Consider the following 21,892-nt stretch of genomic DNA (forward strand, 5'->3'; position numbering starts at 1 on the left):
GAGAGGTCCCAGTCGACTGGAAGCTGGCAAATGTTGTCACAATTTTCAAGCAGGGTAAGAAGGACAACCCTGGTAATTACAGGCTTGTCAGTCTCACTTCAGTGCCTGGTAAAATTATGGAGAAGGTTATTCTGGGAGTTACTGAAAAAACACTTGAGAGACAACGCAGTCATTGGTGATAGCCAGCACAGGTTCACGAGGGGAACCAACTTAACGTGTATGACCAGGTCAGCCATCTGGTTGACCAAGGGAAGTCAGTAGATGGGGTGGCTTTGGATTTTAGCAAAGCTTTTGATACTGTCTCTCACAGTGTCCTTCTGGACAAACTGCCGGCACGCAGCCAGACAAGCCCATCGTATGTTGGGCGAGCAGTTGGCCGACGGGTCGGGCTCAAAGAGCGACAGTAAATGGGGTGACATCAGGCTGGCGGCCAGTCACCAGTGGGGTTCCCCAGGGCTCAACTTTAGGGCCAGTGCTCTTTAATGTTTTTATAAATGATCTGGATGCAGGAATCGAATGCGCATTAAGTTTGCCGATGATACTAAACTAGGAGGAGCTGTGGACTCCCTTGAGGATAGAGAGGTCTTACAGAGAGATCCGGATAGGCTAGAGAGTTGGGCAATCACCAGCTGTATGAAAGTCAAGAAGAGCAAGTGCCAGGTTCTCCACCTGGGACAGGTTATATATGTACAAAATGGGGGATGGGAGGCTGCAGAGCAGCCCCACGTGAAGACATCTGGGGGTTTGGGTTAATGGCAAGTTGAACAGGAGTCAACAGTGTGCTCTGGCAGCCAAAAGAGCCAACCGTGTCCTGGGGTGCACTGAGCACAGCATAGCTAGCTGGTTGAGGGAGGCGACTGTCCCACTCTACAGTGCACTGATGTGGCCCCACCGTGAGCACTGTGTGCAGGTTTGGGCGTCTCAATACAAGAAGGACATCGAGCTATTAGAGTGTGTTGAGAGGAGGGCAACCAAGATGGTGAAAGGCTTTGAGGGCAAGACTTATGACCTGCGGCTGAGGTCACTTGGCTTGTTCATCTTGGGGAAGAGAAGGCTGAGGGGTGACCTCATTGCTGAGGTGTGACCTCATTGCAGACTACACCTTCCTCAAGGGGGGCAGTGGAGGGGAAGGTGCTCATATCTCTCTGGTGACCAGCGAGGACACGAGGAAATGGAATGAAACTGCGTCAGGGGAAGTGCAGATTGGATGTTCGGAAAAGGCTCTCCACTGAGAGAGTGGTCGGCCACTGAAACAGGCTGCCTGGGGAAGTGGTCATGGCACCAACTCTGTCAGAGGTCAAGGAGCGTCTGGACGACACTCTTAGTCATAGTGGGGTTTTTTAGGTAGTCCTACAAGGAGCAGGGAGTTGGACTTGATGGTCCTTAGGGGTCCCTTCCAACTCAAGACATTCTATGATTCTATATGAAATATAAAGAACAAATGCAGAAATGATTACAGACATAGGTATCTGGAGTCTTGGCTAGAAACCTGATTAAAATGTGTCTCCCAGCTGGCTACTGAATGGAATATATTCATTGCAAAGTTGGGTACTTTTAGTCAGGCTTTTTTCCTACTTTTCCTGTTAACCTCATGAATGTCCTGTTTTCATCCTTTTCCTTCCTCTCTAGCAAAAGGTGGGAATTGTAAATATCATTGTGCCAGTTCAACATCTCTTGCTAATATGTCATTGCTATTCTGAAATAGAAGTAGCTGAGTATTTAAATTGGCATATATTAGAAAAAGAGATTCTGGACGTGAGTAGTCAACAGATTTTCAAAAGTGACTTAACTGTCATATGTTTAGTGGGTGCACTGACCACCAGAATTTGATTTCTGATCTTCCAAAAAGACTGCTAGGAAGTGCAAGTGCAAACAAGCAAGAGTAAACGTGATAATCATTGACTCTGGTCTACTTTTGTGAATCATAAAAATGAGTTACCCTTTATTTTCCCCTCATAGGTCATCTTTAGCTTCCAGTGTTCTAAGTAACAATTCATGATTTAATTAAAATTTAATAAAATAAGGTATCTGAAGGAGTTAAGAACCATAGTCCATTAAACTTTTTCAGATTGAATAAAATGTTAAGAAGATAACATACTAAGTATTTTTGGTCTTTGCTAGTGAGCTCATCTTTGACCAGAGAGGAAAATTATTTCACTCAAAAAAATAGTTTGCTTAAAGATTTTGTGTTTAACTTTCAAAGCTGTCCTTTCTAGCATTGGAGGCATTTAGATCTCTTGCCATGTTGAACACTTACAGGTCATGAAGCGTGTTGGCTGATAACAGAATCATATTGAGATGTCTGAGCTTTGAATATCAGTAAAACTTCGGGCATTTGGAGTGTTCTTCTGGTTTTCCACTTAAATGGACTTCTGTAATACTGACCAATGCTTGCTGAAGAGCTAGAAATTACTTTCTCTAAAGTCATTAAGTCACTAAGTAAAGAGCAGGCTTGCAGCCATTATTATTAAAGTACTTTAATTTGTCGACAGAGCTATCTGTAGTGTCAAACAAAAAAATAGTTGGTTTACAGCCATAATGAATTCTGTTGCCTTGTCTGTATATAGTATGCATGAGCTTTAAAGACAAAAAAAGACCTCTGTTATTATATATCCTCTAAATGTCTGAAGCTTATCCCAGAAATACATACTACCCCTTGACATAGAAGGAAACATCACATTTTTGCCTTCACTGTTACTCATGACTTCTTTTTAACACTTAACTGTATTATAAATTCTTTTTGCTTTGCCATAGATGATTTTATATCTAGCACACTAAAAATAGTAAGTTTATGACTGTCACTCAGTTGAATTCCAACAGAATTTGTAATAATTTAGTCTGTAAAGAGTGGTTCTATGAGCTCTGTCCTCTCTTGCAATTAGAGAGTGCGGTAGCATTGGATGTGTCACACTGATGATCGTTCCTGCTGTTTATAAGAACTGCAGACTTAGGGTTGCTTATTCGCCTAACACACTACTCTGTTCAGAGAGATGTAGAAATGCAACTGATATTTTGCATAGCTGCTTCTTTTAACCAAAAAAAAAAAAGAAGGTTGTACACGGTCCAGGTTGGAACCGCAACAGGATGATGAAAGGTAGAATAAGGAGGAAGCAGCTGGTATGATTTCATTAAATGTGAAGACAGTTATTTTTATGGAATAAGGTATTACGAGAATTTAGTACCCTTCCATATTTCATGTTAGGATATTCTTGTTTTATTCTAACAGGTTTAATGTATGATCTGTCACCTTTTGGTTTTGTTCTAGAATTGTAATGGTTCCTTTTCCTCAGAGGGGAAAAAAATCGATCTTAGTAATGTATAACTCCTATAAACTCCATTCTTCTTGCAGTGGAGCTTGTTAATTGTATGCAGCCTGAAAGTGCCACTCTGCAGATGACCATGTTTTCTCACCCATAGCCATTGTAACTTTGCGTGCTGTCAGCTCAGCGCGTGGTGGTTATAGAACATAAGGTGAGCTTCTGCAAGATGAACCCTACGACCCCAAAAGGTGGTAGTTGTGGGAAGCAGCTCTGGCCTGCTTTTATTGAGGACAGCCAATGGGCCACACTGATCAAGAACAGGAATTGAGTGGGCAATTTCAAAGCATTTCTTCAGAGCCTGTACCCAAAGAGGATGTTCCTCATGTTGAGGAAGGCCGGGCCACAAAGTTCTTTTCCTGCTTGAATGACTGCTCAATCCAGGAATAAGTATTTATCATTTCTTATAAAATTGGCTGCAATACAGCCAGTTTTTGTAAAAGCTGTGTTTAGTGTTTACCTTTGTGCTGTTTTACTCTGCCTGTTGCTATTTAAAATTATGTGTAAGCCAGAAATTCCTCAGTAGCCAGCCAGCCCATTCTGATGTGTTTTCTGTAGACTTTATAATTAGTTGGAATGTAGGATCATCTGTTCAACCATTTCAAGCATTTCTGCTTCATCTACAGTAGCCATGATCCCATTGTAACTTTCTGTGGCCATCGCAGACTTCATTGACTTTTGCAGAATGATTTACGTTAGCCACAATGTGTAAACCAAGAGGATCATAATGATGAGAATTTCTGCACAATTACTGGTGGCATTTGTGGTAACCATTAGCTTCTAGAATCTATTGTTTTGAACTCATTATTGTTAATGTCACCTGTCTCCTGAAGCTTAACTGCGAAAGGGGTTTCCTAGAGCTAGAGGGGGACGCTTCCAGCAGAACAGCACTGGACCCTGCGGAAGGTGTTTATTCCTCTGTGTGTGTCTGACATCGTTGAAGGAGGGAGGGCAATCCAGAGTATTTCTCTGCTTCACACATACCTTTCCTTCACCTCCCTTAAGCTGCAACTTGGCTGTCAAGAACTGGAAAGGGATAGACACTGAATGGCTCCAAAACTCTTTTCTAAGCAGCCGTTGTTCATCAATATAAAATGTTGGTCTCCGACTTTTTCCTTCTGGAAGCCCATCTTGATCCCAGATTCCTCTGAGAAGTAGTTAATTCACGGACAGGGTATCCAGCTGGGTCTCTTGTACAGCTGGGGGTACTGGCTGGTGAATTCTGCTTTGTTTAAAACACAGTGATCAGTCAAGGGTCAGAACCCAAACTCCAGGGATGAGACCAATTCAGATTCCTTGTTGTCTTGCTCACTTCCTAGACCAGATGTATCCATCTGGATTAGAAATGTTGATTTGATTTTGTTATTTGCAAGCAGCAGTTTTGTTTTGTTACATTCCACGATAGCCCCAGGACTATTTGTGCTATGCAGAAGTAGGTTCATCATATCGGACAGTAATTTGCAGTGTTTTGGGATAATGAGGAAGGGTGATCTCACTGAAAAATCAGATTATGATAATTGCTTAAAATGTGAGGTTTTATTCCCCTTTGCTGTCTGCGTATAGAGAAAAAACAATCCTAAGTGGGAACTCAAGCTTCTGACTGCTTAAAGCACAGAGTGTGTATGAAGGAAACCAAATGGCCCAAGATATTTTAATATTTGCCCAAAAGTTCCCCTGAGAAATACCGCTTTTGGTGAACAAAAATTTTAGTGCAAACCTAAGTCCAGCTTCTGTAAGTTGTTCAGTTACCAGCCCTGGGAAGAGCCCGGTGCTCACGGCATAGGAACTGTACGGACTCTGACCATCCTCCTGGCTTCACTGTTTCCTGCCTGGCATTGTCGCTGCAGGAGCTGACTGTGAACATGCTGGTATCGCATCCCCGCTGTGGGACACAGAATGTGTTACATCGAAAAAATGCTAATTAAACTTTGTGATTAGATGGGCAGGAATTCCTTACGCTTAGCTGAAGGATAGTACCACCTCAGGCTGCTGCTAAGTTGATTGCATCTATTAGTTTACCCATACTTTAAATCTCCTGAGGAACTTTGCTTCCTTGTTTCTACTGATTGTTTTGGTGTTAAACAACTCCTTTAGTTGTGCTTGGCTTCAGTTTTCTTTTAACTAGAAGTTAGCCTTCTAGGTATCAATTTTAAAAATTATTCCAGAACTAGAACTAGAGTTCTGAGTGTAAAACCTTTTCATCATTGACTTGCTTTTCAGACATTACTCAGTTGTTAACCTTTTTCCCTATCAATATAAAAAGGCAGACTTTATAGGAGGAATTCAATGGTTGCTATGTTAGAGAGGGAATTCATCTAATTTATTACTAGGCAAAACAGAGTAGAGGAATGAGAAATAAAATCAACTCTTAAAACACCTCCCCCCACCCCTCCCATCTTCCCGGGCTCAACTTCACTCCCAGCTTCAACCTCCACCCCCCCTCAGCAGCACAGGGGGACGGGGAATGGGGGTTACGGTCAGTTCATCACACAGTGTTTCTGCCGCTTCTTCCTCCTCAGGGGGAGGACTCCTCACATTCTACCCCTGCTCCAGCATGGAGTCCCTCTCACGGGAGACAGTCCTTCACCAACTGCTCCAACATGAGTCTCTCCCACAGGCTACAGTCCTTCATGAACTGCTCCAGCATGGTCTCATCCGTGGGGTGCAGACCTTCAGGAGCAAACTGCTCCAGCGTGGATCCCCCACGGGGTCACAAGTCCTGCCAGCAAACCTGCTCTGGCGTGAGCTCCTCTCTCCACGGGTCCACAGGTCCTGCCATGAGCTTGCTCCAGTGTGGGCTTCCCACGGGCCACAGCCTCCTTCAGGTGCCTCCACCTGCTCCGGCGTGGGGTCGTCCGCGGGCTGCAGGTGGAATCTCTACACCCCCTCATCCTTCCTCCATGGGCTGCAGGGGGACAGCCTGCTTCACCATGGTCTTCACCACAGGCTGCAGGGGGGATCTCTGCTCCGGCGCCTGGAGCACCTCCTGCCCCTCCTTCTGCACTGACCTTGGTGTCTGCAGAGCTTCCTACATCTTCTCACTCCTCTCTCCGGCTGCACAAGCTCTCCCTAACTGGGTTTTTTTCCTTCTTAAATATGTTATCACAGAGGTGCTGATTGGCTTGGCCTTGGCCAGCGGCGGGCCCGTCTTGGAGCCGGCTGGCATTGGCTCTGTCAGACACAGGGGGAGCTTCTAGCAGCTTCTCACAGAAGCCACCCCTGTAGCCCCCCCCGCTACCAAAACCTTGCCACACAAACCCAACACAGATGAAAGGACTTTTTTAAAAAGTATTCTATCAGTGCTCTTTCGTTTTTATGGTTCTTGGGTTTATTTATTGATTCAGTGAATTATATGTGTGAGATGTACCTGATTGTCTTCATATATGCTTAATATTCTTTATCCTGGAGAGGAGGACAAATGTTGCGTTTCTGAAGTAGAAATTTCTAGGTAATTATGGATAGAACTGGTAACGCTTCTTACACTTAAGTTGCTTCACTTATTTTTGTGAGAACCTGTTTTCAGTTACTTGTAACTTTGCTAGACTTCATCTGCTTGGGCTGGGTGTCTGCAGGCTGAGATCATAGTCTGTTGCTAAAATTTAATCTAACTAGGTCAGTAATTAGATTTTTCTCTAATATAATTGAGAGATTCTAACTGAGTACATGGTTTTCCTCTGGAACTTGACATTTTGCTGCGGTGTTATCCTGAGATAAGGGATGAATCTCCTGCTGTTATATTAATCTTCGCACCAGTAAGTAGTCTGGCAAGTCTTAGTATACGCTGCCTGAACAGAACCATAGCTGACAACCAGGCACGTTCATTGCATCATGGCTCTGTTGTCACCGAGCAGCGGATGTGCCACAATACCGCCTACAGTTTTCGCATGTGGTCATCCAGCCACTGCGGTACTCCAGAGCGGAGAGCGAAGAGTTTGTTCTGTGCAAGCTCTGAGCCCTCCCTTGTGGCTCCGGTGAGCTCCACTTCTCATTCCTGCCCCCGTTAGACATTTGGAAAATAAGTAAGAGTTACATGCCTGTGCATTAACCTAAAGGCTTGAAGCCTGCCCATGATTCAGGTTGGGCTTAGTGCATGGTTTTGTAGAGCAGAGTTCTATTTTTTCAGCCTTTTGGAGTAATTTTTAAAACCCGCATTATAGGGACTTCAGAAATGCAAAGCCAAGCCAGAATAATACACTTTTAGCTAAATGGGCTTATACTGTTTTTTCATGGGAGCTGTGATTCATTCAATGCATGAAATGAAAGCTGAAGTGGTGCCATTCAGACTGGCTCTATATTCGACTCCTGTCTTGCTAACTCTTACTTACAGTCTTGGTGTTAGCCAAGTTGAGGTCCAGCCTGGAGAACTGAATTCCGTATTAATAAATAATTTTAGAAGAAACTCTTCTTTATAAAAAAATGCACTTTAGCCAAACTTTTGGCAACTAATTGTGTGTTCCTCGTGTTTTGGATGTCAGCGTTGTCAGCAAAGATCAGAAGTGCAGAAATGGGTCTCTGCAGCTGACGTGGAAATCAGCTGGAGCTGTGCCTTGAATATCAAGAGCACTATGAAAATGCAAAGTAGTACTGCGCTTCATTTTACAACACAGGCATAGGAGATTCGGCATTTACTGTTAATAGTTAAGAGATAATAAGAACAATAAACATAATCACTATAATTACTTATTGACTGTCAGCATCCTGCTACACCTCCCAAACTTGTGTGCTATTTATGAAGTCTGTGGACATTTCATTTCTTGTGTTGATTTAAATTTGCGGTATTTATGTTGTCAAACTCTTGAGCTCTTTGTTTGGGGTTTTTTTTTGAATATGAATTAGGAAATGTATTGAAAGACTTTAACGGTATTTGTGAAACAAACTAAATCAAAAAGCTGGTGGTATCTAAGCGCACCTTTGCATGACAATGTAACTGAGACTGTGGGAAGGCTTAATTAAAGCACTGCCCTCTTTGATACAGATATATTTTGATGGTCCAAATGTACACTAATGTCTTAAAAGTGAAACAGATCTGAATCTTTTTTTCTTCATCAGTTTGTACCCTTTCCAGGTGAGGATGTTGTTTGCGTGTCTTATTGTAAAGACAGGACTTTATCCTGAAAAGGAAAGTCTCTCCCTCTCTCTTTCCTTCCTAAATCTCTGTCAGCAGCCATATAGCTTTCAGCTACAAGGCGTCCACAATATGTTCTGTTGCTGAATGGATATCTTAAAAATGAGAACAGTCACTTATTTGGCTTTCTGAAGTATGCAATTTATGCTTTTTCACTTAAAAATAAAAATTTTAAAAAAGGGGAGGAGGAGGGAGAAACCAATCTATTTCGGCACAATTAGAGGAACTTTCTGATGTGACAAACTGGTGAAATCTTCCGTCCCTTTAGGTATTTTGGAACTTTATGATTGAGCTCATCTGAGTGTGAAACTTCATATTTGAATATTTAGTTGGAAAGGCATATGGATCTTGTTTGGGGAGAGAAGAAGAGTTTGGTTGGTTGGAGTTTTTTTAAAAGCTTCCATAGTTACTTTTGGAGTGAAGACATAGCTACGTCAACTGTTTTCAACGTAAACAAGTTCTTAGGATTAAATGATGGGGACCTTTCAAACTCAACATTGTGAATGCTTCTGTACAGGCAAGGCTTCAGTTTTAACAGGCAAGGCTGTTCCATAGCTCCTGTTGAGATATTAGTTGTCTACATGTTATGGTTTGCCTGTTTATAACCATCTGTGTTGGTATTCTGTGTTGGTGGCTGTAATAAATGTATTTAATCTGAAATTTTCAAAAGCTCCATAGCCATTTTCACTCTTAGCGCTTTAATTGGATTCAAAGTCTCAATTGTGATAATAATCAAACACTGATTTATCTGATAATATTTCTTTGCAATGCATGTGAAGGTACTCTACTGAAACATATATTAGGTTCATTTTCCTATCTTGAATCCCAGAAAGTTTTCAACTTTTCCAAAATAAGTACACAGCATAGTAAAATGCACATTAAAATGAGCACTCTGATTTGAGGAGCCAGACCTCTTACAGTTCACCTCCAGAAGGATTGCATATTGGCCTCTACTGTTAAATTAGTCATTTCACTTATTTAATTATTGATTATATTGCAGCTGTTAGGAGGGGAAATCACAAGCGCTGAGCTGGCAGCTGTCTGCACTGCCTCCATCTCTGGGTAACAGCCCGAGCGCTTTACCAGGCAACCACATACATAATAAGGTTTGGGGCTCTTTTTTTAATCTGATGGTTGTTCCTCCTTTCTTGGTCTGTATATATTGAAAAAGTAACACGTGTCTACAACACGCTCAACTGCTTAACTCAGCCTGGCTTCCAGCCAGCCAAATTTCAGAGAATTTTGTGGCCATTGGAAAATTGTGTGAACGCATTGGCCGCGGGCACTCAAATGCTGTTGCCTCTGCGAGCAAACGTCAGCTCCCTGTTCCCACACCGAGCGGCATCCTGCCTTTGCCACCGTATTTCACAGCGTACGTGTGTTCGCATAAATCATACATTGAGGCTGGACAGGTGTTTATATTGGGTCCCTATGGCAGTCACGTAGTCGCTGATGATACTGTGCCTCTCCCTGGCACTGGTTATGCTTCCTTGTAAGAACTACAACTACTGAGAGCTGTCTTGCCCTGAGCATCTGTGGTTGATACACGGTTCCCACTGGTGGAATTTTTGTTATGTCTTCTGGAGCCGTAAGAACTCAGCAAGGTTTTTATATCTTTTTAAACCCCTCCCTATTCCTGCATTTCCACATTGTTCGTAATGTTCTTTAGACAAAAAGGGACAGAGTGTGACCTCAGCTAATTAATAAATCAGCACCATCTGTCCACCCAGAGATAGCCTTGTAGCACAGTAGGGCTTAAGGGCATATTTGTACCGCATAGCGTGGTTAAAAATATCTAAGCTGATTCCAAGTAATCTGCTGTGTTCACACAGTGCAACGCAGTATTACCGGCCTGGTGCTAGGCCAGGGCATAGGTAACGGTGGCTCTGAGCAGGTCTGGTTAGCTCTGGGAGGGCATCCCTGGTGCTGCAGCTACACGTTCTTGCTGCTCGAGGTAGTGTGTGCGTCCCTGCGTGATGCTGCATCGCTCAGCGTACTGCGTCTGCTCATGCATTAAGAGGGCACAAAACTGAGTATTGAGTAGTCAAGACACGGTGTCCTACTCAAGATCCTACCAAGTGTATGCTTCTACTACATGTGCTCTTCTTTTGAAGGGTTAAGGGATGCAGACGAGCACAATCTTCTGAAATTTTGCAACAGCTCTGAAACTGCATCTCCATAACCTTTGGCAAAGTTCCTTGCCCTCACTCAGGTGACAGGAGAGTTAGGCGACCTGGCTAGGTTTCCTTAAAGTGTTCTGAAGAGGGGATGTGCCATCTGAGTTCTTGGTGAAGCCTTTAAGTTTGCAGCATCTAGTGGTTTGTCCATGTTAGAAAAACTTTGATTGGTGTCCTCATAACTGGGCTCTGATTCTCAGCATAAGCGAAGATTTCAGATCTGATAGTTTGCTGCCACTGAAAGGGAGCATCTCACCCGCCATCACACTCGCGTCACTGAGCTTCTGCTAGAAGCAGTACTTGTTGGATGCCTGATACCACCGCTTAATCCAACAGAAAAATAACCACGCAAAACCCCCCATCCCATCCGCCTGCCCCAAACCTGGGTACTTTCTCGCGTTAGTCATTTGAACTGTGTCACATAAGCTTTTTAGCATCACAGATGGTTGAAAGAAGGGTGCAGGACTGCACAGCAAGAAGGAGAAAGAGAAAGACAGAGGTGGATAAAGACAAATGGAAGGGCCTGAGATCTCCCCCTTCCAGGAGCGATGAGGCTTGAGCTTGAAGAACAGACTTGGGGTGCTTTCCCCTCGGACCAAAGTCATCCACATTTCTTGTATTGTGCCTTCTTGAAATACTTCACGCTGAGACACTTCGTTTCTGTATAATATTTTTAATATCATTTAATATAATTTACTCCTCTCTCTGGATTTCTTTTTTTTTTTTTTCCTATTTCTATTCTTTTTTTCTCATGGCATCACTTTGCTGCAGCATCTGTAATCTCCCTTTGTCTTTCATGTCACTTGGTATTTATACCAGTGGTCCTTCACTGACACTTTAATAGCCTTGATGCAGTGTTTCCATCATAGGATTTGAAAGCCAAACACCTTAGTTTTCCTCTTGCTCCACCGGCATGCGTTATGGTGAAATAATTCACACCGATGTCCTGCTAGTGGGGAATTGGATCAGAGAGGTATTTGGCGTGGAATTTGACTTTGCATTTCCAAAGAGGCTTTTGGCAGACATGCTCCATCACATTGATTTTTTTTGTTCGCTCCCTGCATGATCTTTTGACAGATCATTTACTATGACTTTTACCCAAAATATGCAAAACTTCAGTTATTATTTATTTATTTCTAGTTTAAGCACATGCAACTCCCGACATAAAGAGCTACTGCCATAATTTTTCCTGCAAATCATTTTGCTTGAGCTGTGTACATGATGAGGGGGGAAAAAAAGCCCCACCCCAGCTTTATTGTGTCCCCCGGAAAGGAGCTTTGCCCACGATTTCAACAGGAGAAAGAGCAGGCAGGGAAAGTCAGTGAAAAATAGGTTTTCACAATGTGCTTCTCTGCCAGTGAGCGCGCCTGCTGACAGCAGTGCTGTTATTTACCTACTTGTCCAGAAGTCATCAGCATACAGAAAAAGCAAATTCTCAAAGGTTTTACACTTTTTCTGTTGAACTGTGAGATAAATAACTTGCCCCTGAAATATGTATGTGTACATATATAAATAAATATTTTAATATGAGCAAGATTGTGGCCTTTTTGCATTGCTATTGGAAGAACATTTTTTCTATTTGTTGTTCTACAAATGGCATCCAAAACACAACATGTTCATTCGTATCACTGAGGAAGAAGTTTCTTTGTTCAGAAGGGTATTTTTATACGTATATACACACACACACACATGTTTGTGATTTATCTACGACAGATGAGGATTGCCATAGATATTACTAAAACGACGTGTGATTTCTTATTAGAGAAATTCTTTCAAATGACAAAAACATGGCTGCAGACTCAGGCTCACAGTGACAATGTGTACAATCCATGGAAACATATCTGTCTTAAAAATATGTGCCACAGATTTGTTTCCTACTTACTTTGTCACGGCACAGCTGTAGAGGTGAGATTTTCTTTTAAATGCTTTAGAAAGATTCAGAATTGGCCTTTTGCTTACTATTTGCTTCCAGATTAAACAGTGAATGGATTCTTTATTCCTATACCATTGAGTCCTAGGGCTTCAAAGTCCTCCTTTAAATTAGAATTTCTAAGAATGGACTTCTTCTGGGGACTTGATCATGCTATAATTATTACTTTGAAATGTTAAAATTTTCCATCACATTTTGCTTCTCTTTGATGTAAGAAATTGCTGCCCCTACGATTCTGCTCGGAAACCGATGCGTCTCTGCTGGTCTTTCTAGCACCACCCATTTCTGACCTGTGCACAGCAAGAAGTACAAGCTTGTGTCTTTAAAATGCTGCAGGAGCCCAATTCAATGCGCAGGAGCTCATTCTAGCTGTTGAATATAGAACTTGTACTTCTAAAATTCATGAATGGTATGTATGCATGTTTTTCAAGTGAGAACATGGCTTATAAATATTAATTGGGGCAGTGATTCCAGTGATGAAGTTGCAGATACGCATCAAGGAACTTTTTCAATTGTTTGTCATCACAAAAGTTCTTTCAGTTAAAAAAAGAATCGAAAGTTAGTTTGGGGCCTTAAAACAGTTTAGAAGTTTCTGTTTGTGATTTATGCAGGTTTAATATTAGCAAATGCACGAAAAATGTTGCTGCACAATTTTGTTGGAAAACATGATACGAAATGGCTCCACATTAAAGCATTTTTAAAAAATGAATTCCTTTCATATTTCTTTGGTTTTGTCTCCAGAAGGATATAAGAGACTTTGAGGAGGAGCAGGGCATTTTGCTCTTTCTCCACATTTCAAACCGTGAAAAAAATTCACTTACTTTACTAATGCTACCGTCCTTCAGAGCACCGGAGCTGGGTAAGAGCACTGTTAAAACCTCTGGAAAATCCTGGTGTCTGACAAGACATGAACTTTACAGACATTTGTCCTGTTAAATTCAGTTCCTTGATGGGTGCAGCTCCAGCAGTGATTCAGCTGGACAACGGGCGCCCTGCTGCTCACAGCCCTCGCCCGGCACCGCGCGCTCCCGTGCCAGCAGGACGCAGAGGCTTCCAGCGGAGCAAACCTCTCGGCACCACGGTCTGCCACGGTCACATCCGTGGTGTCCGAGATGACTGCAGGTATTCCAAGCACAGTCCTGCTCTAGTTTCTTAATGAGAACAGGGTTGCACCGTTAACGTGATGAATGGGATAAGTAAGGAGCACTTTTTTATTACTCAGCTTTATAATTGTCGACATTGGCTTACAGGTTTCATCTTACCACAGAATTGTAACTAGTTCAGTTTAAGCTATATGTGTTCTTCAGCTCCCCTGAGTCTGTCAATTTGCAAAATGAGAAATACAGCATACTTAATGATTTTCATGGTCCCCAAGTAGCGTACTAATTGTGTTCTTTCACCAAGAAGAATAGTTGCATCCATTAAGGCCTAGTTCAATTTTACATGTTTTTATCAAAACTACTTCTGTCTTTTCCGCTCCTGGCACTTCCAACCAAAGTAAACAGAAGGGAGAAATAGCATGGCTTTGGAATACTTGGGGTTTTTTTTTTTTTTAATTTGATGATATTCAGAGCCACTGTGGTTGGGGTTTAATGTGCTGAGCGGGACGGGATACGCTTACAGCAGGAAGCCAAGAGGGACGAGCGAGCAGCAGATGTCTCAGAGCTTTAGACTTACGCTTCACAGATTGTTTTTGCAAAGTACATTGTTGTATAAACCAGACAGCACAATGTAGATCACTGCTTTTGGTGTGGAGGAGGAGGAGTTTAGTTCATCACTGGTGGACATAATTATTCTTATTTTCCCAAATTAATTTATTTGGGGATGAATGTTAAGAGACGTTTAGAATCAGAGGGTTAACAGTGATTTCAGGATGCTCTGCTGGGCTATAAATCTCGTGGGGATCAGGTACACCGTATCAATCGCAACCTAGCGTAAGCAGAGAAGACAAGAGATTTAACTTACGTTTGACAGTACTGCGCGACTCCTGGAACCCAGCTGACTCTGAACCCCAGCCCAGGGCTTCGCACTCGCGCTCCTCCCCTTGCCCATGCCTGGCACTTGTGCTCGCACCTCCTCTGCTCTTTTCTGCCAGCCAGCACATCTTCCAGAGCCCCACGCTGCGCTTACGCCCGTCCTCCAGGGTCTGGTACACCCAGTTGGGAGTAAAGGCAGCTGCGTTGTTAAGAATAAGTGAGACCAGGGCTACCAACACAGCTGTGGCTACCAGTTTCTGGACAGTCATATCTGACTGTCAGCTTGCTGCCAGTCTCTATTTGCAGAAGACACGAGGTGTCAATCAGCTGCAGCACATTGAAATTGGACTTGAAACAGAGGCAGCTTCCTTAGGATGTTACGAATGGCTAGAGGACATCACCGTTCATTCTCAAAGTCAACTCCAGAGGTGTTTCTGATCAAGGAAATGAGAATTTTGTGAGGTAGGTGGGAGAATTCCATAAAATAAGAACACAAAGAAGCTTTTTTAGGTCCTTCCCAGGCTTGGCTTATCCACCTTCTTGCACTTTGATAAGTAATGCCAGTCCTGCGATGAACTGAACGATAGGGAGGTCCATTCCTTGTGAGATGAGGCGAATCCAGAAAGAATCCAGTCTCGAGGCTGGAGAGCCTGAGCCACTGCCGGGGACGGAGGCAGGGATGCTCGTCAGCAGCGTGCCAAACGCACCGGGTCCTCCGAGGCAACCAGCGCCGCTCCAAAAGCCTTTTTTTCAGGTGCAAACTTCAGAATATCCCGCAAACCGTGACCAATGTCATTCTCTCAAAGCCAAGCCGAACTGGAGATGAATGCTGTCATCCCAAAGGAGCTCTGCAAGTTTGGAGTATCTCGAGGAGTTTGCTGTGCCGTGCCCCTCTCTGAAGATCTGAGCTGTGAGTGCAGGGACCGCAGAGCAGCCACTGCTGTGAGGAAAAGGCCCCCCCCACCTCTCCACGAAGAGGAAATCGCTGTTTTTGTGGCTGTTTTTGGTGAGCCTCAGGGCGTAGTCGACCGCAACAAACAGAGCCACTGCCACAGCAGTGAAACATTAACAGGATGTGTTTCCTGAAAGGAAAAGACTATGGAGACTTCTAAAGTTGTACCTCCTCCCCTCGGAGAGCCCCCCTCCCCGTCTCACTCCTCCTACCCTCCCGGCAGCACAAAGCGGGGCTGCGAGGACCAGGCTGTGCATCGCGGGGAGCCCGGGGACCAGAGCCCAGGTCCTCTTCAAAGCGGGAAAAAGAAATCCCCAGCCTCGACCCTCGGAGCAGCAAGTCTGCAGAAACAGATTGAGGAGAGGGGTTTTGAGATGCTTTTTACTGAAAGCAAAACAATAGTGGGGTTAGCTGTTGAACGGCATGACAAAAGTGGGGTGTGTGGGGGGGGGTCCACTGATGTCCCCCTTCCTCTCTGCAACCGTAGCAGGGAGCGTGGCAGATAAATAGAAAATATAAAATCTCAAGATTCTCAACCTGATAAACGAACGTATTTGGGGGTGTCTGAAAGGCAGTTACAAGCGTTGGGATGTGACCAAAGTTGAAAATCGCTGCGTTGCGACTGTGCAGGGCTGGCACAGCCCTGAGCCCCACGTCCCGGTTTGCTGTGACCGCTGGTGGCTCTGCAGTGCCTCTGAGAAGGCTGGACACCTCCCTGCAGTGCCCAGAGCATGGGACCACTTCTGCAAGGTGCTTAACCTAATGCCTCTGTTCACAGTCCAGTACAGAAGGGACTGCCGGACAGCAAGCCGGGACCGTGGCACCGGCGCTGCAAAAGCTGCAAGGAAGGCAGCCCTAATAAACAGATTTGTTGAGGACATTTCAAACTCTCCCTGAACACAGATGTTTCCAGAGGCATCTTGCGGAGACCGGCTCTCCAAATGGCTGGTCGCTGTTTTATGTTTCCATCAGCTGCCGCAGCAGGTCCTGCACGGGGCCGGCGACGAGGGCAGGGCTCCCGGGCGGGCATTGCCCTGCTGCCCTCGGCTGCCGCTTCTCCTGCCCCTCTGGGCATTACTGCCTGTGGTTGAGTTCAGCCTGTCAAAATTCCTGAGGCTGAACAAATACAGCCTAAGGTGTAGTATTAAATAGTATATTGTGAAATGAAGGTGTGACGTTCTTGTCAGCAGCCTGGAGAGGGAGTAGTGAGGAGTCATGGCAGAGTACCTGCATCACCGGGCACAGCTGCACCGCACCGACCCCACCCGAGAGGTTGGCACAAGTGTTCACATCAGTGTAATTAATAAAATTAGATTAGAAACGGATTTAATTTTATAGCAGTTCTGTCTTACCAGCTGAGTTATTTTGCTCTTAGTCAACAGATCCGTACTGACTCAATACACATAGACAAACTGTTGGAAATTTTTTGAAAGTCATCATTTTATTTTCTAAGACTAGTTGCTGAGAGGAGTGGAAGATATTTCAATGAAGTTCATATGCCCCTATTATTAGTTTTCAGCTATTGGAATCGAATGTACAAACCCAGCTACGAATTCACCGGTCCCCTGTGCGCTTGGTTCATTTTTAATCCCTAAATGGATTAAGCTTTAGGTACTTTGAGCATCTTCATACTCTGACAGCAGTACAGCATCTTTGGTTTCTTTTTTCCTGTGATTGGTCGTGTTTATATACATCTCTGGTTTTAGAAGTTTCAGACACTGGGGTCTGCCATTCTTCACAGAAATTTCCTAACAACAATGACTGTATTTTCATATTTTATAACCTGGGGAGGGGAACCTCAATCCAACCTGCTCCTACCAGTTTGATGCCAGTGCCAGCAGTAGATGCGCAGAGCCGGGAGAAGGATCACAGGTCAGCAGGAGAGCACCTGAAGTGCAGCACAAAGGCATTCCAGCCACTCCAGCCAGCCAGCCAGCTTCATCGAGGCCCAACTGAAATGCCTCTGGGCAAACACACGTAGCACAGGGAACAAACAAGAGAAGTAGGAGATGTGCCTGCAGGGCTGTGATCTTATTGGCATCACAGAGACGTGGTGGGATGGCTCCTATGACTGAAGTGTTGGGATGGAAGGGTACAGGCTCTTCAGGAAGGACAGGCAGGGTAGATGAGGAGGGGGTGTCATCTCTATGTCAATGACCAGCTGGAGTGCATGGAGCTCCACCTGGGGATGGACGAGGAGCTGACTGAGAGCTTAGTGGTGGAGTTGAAGTTCCTTAGGGCAGTGAGGAGGGCACACAGCAAGCTCACTACCCTGGACTTCAGGAGAGCAGACTTTGGCCTCTTCAGGGACCTGCTTGGTAGACTACCATGGGAGGGAAGAGGGGCCCAGGACAGCTGGCTTCAAGGGTCACCTCCTCCAAGTTCAGGAGCGATGCATCCCAACAAAGAGGAAGTCAGGCAAAAACACCAAGAGGCCTGCACGGCTGAACAAGGAACTCCTGGGCAAACTCAAACGCAAAAAGGAAGCCTACAGAGGGTGGAAGCAAGGGCAGGTAGTCTGGGAGGAATACAGAGAAACTGTCTGAGCAGCCAGGGATCAGGTTAGGAAAGCCAAAGCCCTGATAGAATTAAATCTGGCCAGGGATGTCAAGGGCAACAGGAAAAGCTTCTATAGGTATGTTAGTGATAAAAGGAAGATGAGGGAAAATGTGGGCCCTCTCTGGAAGGAAATGGGACACCTGGTCACCTGGGATATGGAGAAGGCTGAGGTACTCAATAGCTTTTTTCTTCAGTCTTCACCAGCAAGTGCTCCAGCCACACCACCCAAGTGGCAGAAGCCAAAGGCAGGAACTGGGAGAATGAAGAACTGCCCACTGTAGGAGAACATCAGGTTCAAGAATATCTAAGGAACCTGAAGGTGCACAAGTCCATGGGACCTGATGAGATGCATCCGTGGGTCCTGAGGGAACTGGCAGATGAAGTTGCTAAGCCACTCTCCATTGCATTAGAGACGTCGTGGCAGTCTGGTGAAGTTCCTGCTGGCTGGAAAGGGGAAACATAACCCCCATTTTTAAAAAGGGAAAAAAGGAAGATCCGGGGAACTACAGGCTGGTCAGTCTCACCTCTGTGCCTGGCAAGATCATGGAGCAGATCCTCCTGGAGACTATGCTCAGGCACATGGAAAATAAGGAGGTGACTGGTGACAGCCAGCATGGCTTCTTTAAGGGCAAATCGTGCCTGACAGATTTGGTGGCCTTCTACGAGGGGGTTACAGCATTGGTGGATAAGGGAAGGGCAACTGACATCTTCTACCTGGACATGCGGAAAGCATTTGACACTGTCCTGCATGACATCATTGCCTCTAAATGGGAGAGATATGGATTTGATGGATGGGCCACTCCATGGATAAGGAATTGGCTGGATGGTCGCACTGAAAGAGTTGTGGTCAATGGCTCGATGTCCAAGTGCAGACCAGTGACGAGTTCCTCAGGCGTTGGTACTGGTACCAGCACTGTTTAACATCTTTGTTGGCAACATGGACAGTGGGATTGAGTGCGCCCTCAGCAAGTTTGCTGACGACACCAAGCTGTGTGGTGGGGTCGACATGCTTGAGGGATGGGATGCCGTCCAGAGGGACCTTGACAGGCTGGAGAGGTGGGCACGTGTGAACTGCATGAAGGTCAACAAGGCCAAGTGCAAGGTCCTGCACATGGGTCGGGGCAATCCCAAGCACAACTACAGGCTGGGTGGAGAATGGATGGAGAGCAGCCCTGAGGAGAAGGACTTGGGAGTGTTGGGGGACGAGAAGCTCAACATGACCTGACAGTGTGCGCTGGCAGCCCAGAAAGCCAACCATGTCCTGGGCTGCATCCCCAGCAGTGTGACCAGCAGGGCGAGGGAGGGGATTCTGCCCCTCTGCTCCGCTCTGGTGAGACCCCCCTGCAGTACTGCGTCCAGCTCGGGGGTCCCCAGCACAAGAAGGACATGGAGCTGTTGGAGTGAGTCCAGAGGAGGCCACGGAGATGATGCGAGGGCTGGAGCACCTCTGCTATGGAGACAGGCTGAGAGAGTTGGGCTTGTTCAGCCTGGAGAAGAGAAGGCTCCGGGGAGACCTTAGAGCCCCTTCCAGTCCCTGAAGGGGCTACAGGAAAGCTGGAGAGGGGCTGGTGACAAGGGCAGGGAGTGACAGGCCAAGGGGGAATGGCCTGAAGCTGGAGGAGGGGAGATGGAGATGAGATGTGAGGCAGAAATTCTTCCCTGTGAGGGTGGTGAGGCCCTGGCCCAGGTTGCCCAGAGAAGCTGTGGCTGCCCCTGGCTCCCTGGCAGTGTTCAAGGCCAGGTGGGATGGGGCTTTGGGCAACCTGGGCTAGTGGAGGGTGTCCCTGCCCATGGCAGGGGGTGGGACTGGATGGGCTGTGAGGTCCCTTCCAACCCAAACCAGTCTGGGATTCTATGAACCCATGAACTATTTGTTATTATTTTAAGCCTGTGATTCAGCAGCAAGGCAGATGATGTTCATATACAGATAATGTCACGAGAGATTTACTTTTAGTGAAAATCTCTTCTACCCAATTGTACACCTATTTCTGCCCCATCTTGTCTTTGATTTTTTGTGATTTGTTGAAGTCTGAGTATCTATTTTCAGAATGCCACAATCTGTGCATGTTACATATAAAAAAAAATAAATTGTGTTTTACAAAGGCTGAACAAATCAGTCTAATCATTAAAACTTGGTAACATCTCTTCCTCTTTCCACACCAATTATTTGGTGTGAGACTATTCAAGCTTTTTTGAATTCCATCAACATTAAAAATGAATCACATTCTTCCTAAGTCATACTTGTCTTTGAGCATCAAAGGCACCAGGTGATTTAAACATCATGGTATTAGTTTGTGGTTTGAGATAGATGATAACATGAAATTCTTCGTGTTACATATGCAAATCCATGCAGGTCAATAAGTTTGCACTTAAGGCAGCTTTCCCAGAGGGGAAAAAAAAAAAAAAAATCTCTTCTCTCTCCCACATTGCCTCTTGTTTGTGGCCACAGATGGGTGGGTGGCTACGTAGTGGGTTGCAGCTGGGAACGGGTGCGAGTGAGGCAGGTGGAGGAGTTCACTGCCACAGAAGACACAGGAGGTGGCACTGGGACTGGTGACAAAGTTGGCCTTAAATCAGATGCTTCATCCCTCTAGCTATGCTGAGGTGGTCATCTCCAAAAAGGCTGCATAATTTTAAGTCCATGTTGTCTCTCTGTTGATGGGGAGTGCCACATCACAAATTATTTGGGACTTTTAGTTTTCGTGATGATGGTAATTTTTCTGGGAGCCCTGGTTATGGCTTACAGAACAGAAGGGACAGCAGTGCTCCGGTCTTCAGCCCTCCCAGGTAATACACCAGTACGGAGACCATCGGAGGAGCAGCGCAAGGCAGCAGTAACTGCTGTTGGCTGCACTGATTCAGCAAGCACATCATGACTTTTCTCCCCAGGGCAAAATTTCTGGTGGATGTTCTTGTCTGGAAGTAGCTGTTGGCTCATTGATTGTTCCATGCCAGAGGGTGGTTCTGCTCAGTGGTATGTTAAAGAAGTTCTCCATACATTTTGCATAGCCACTTATAAAGCATTTTGGGGGTCTTTCTGGGTGAGGAATCAGTTATGTAAATGCAATTTTATTTTCAGAATCTCAATAATTTAGATTATATCATATAACTAATTGCGTCCATACTGAATTTGTCCATTTACTACCCAATAAATTCTGTTTACAGTTGTTTATGCAGGGCACAACCTTTTTTTTTCTATTATTTTTTAGTAGGCAAATGGCTTTTTATCACTCTGTTCAACTAATAACAATATCTAAAGATGTAAAATTGGGCAATTCCCCAAATGAATAGATTGCACTAAGTTAAAATTAAATGAGTTTTGCAAAGATCTGTTAAATTTTCCTAGCCTGCTCATACCAAAATGGCTCAGTTATGAATTTTTGTAACAGTTTTAATCAAATGGTTCTTGTTGGCACGTTCACAGTCAGTGATATTCTCTCTTCACTTAGAGATCTTGTGCTTCCGGTACAAAGCAACCCAGGAATCCTTTTGATCCTTTAAAAAAAAAAAATCACCTTAATGGACACTCCCCTACTGATAAATGTACAGAAGTATATTGAGTAGCAGTGCTTACCGCATTCCATAGGACACAAGTGTTTTGTCTGATACAATTTGCACTGAACAATAGCTTGGTGTTGGTTTTTCTCAGGATAAATTTGGAATAGACGAAACTATGTATTTAACAGGATATTATAGATACTATTCTGTAAAGCTCTTCTTGCTTTATAAAATATTCTGTTTCTGCCAGGAAAGAGTTTTTAGGAATAATCTAGACAACTTTCAGTGTTTTGATCATGCATGGAAAAATGCCTGCCATGTTTCTCAGAGCAGCACTCATTCAGTATGAGTAACGCTA

General features: G+C 44.7%; 2 protein-coding genes across 5 annotated transcripts in view; one reads left to right on the top strand and one right to left on the bottom strand.

Moving 5' to 3' along the window:
* The window catches only part of TMEM204 (transmembrane protein 204), a 33,113-nt gene extending 17,509 nt beyond the window's left edge, over positions 1-15,604 (bottom strand). Inside the window, exon 1 of the mRNA XM_054842595.1 lies at positions 14,515-15,604. Coding sequence (XP_054698570.1) covers positions 14,515-14,794 — 280 coding nt within the window. The 5' untranslated portion in view covers positions 14,795-15,604. The remainder of the gene's footprint in view (positions 1-14,514) is intronic.
* The window catches only part of IFT140 (intraflagellar transport 140), a 97,374-nt gene that overhangs the window by 59,786 nt on the left and 15,696 nt on the right, over positions 1-21,892 (top strand). The gene's annotated exons all lie outside the window — the stretch shown is intronic.

The sequence above is a fragment of the Grus americana genome, chromosome 15 (genome assembly GCF_028858705.1).
Source record: "Grus americana isolate bGruAme1 chromosome 15, bGruAme1.mat, whole genome shotgun sequence".
Classification (NCBI taxonomy): domain Eukaryota; kingdom Metazoa; phylum Chordata; class Aves; order Gruiformes; family Gruidae; genus Grus; species Grus americana.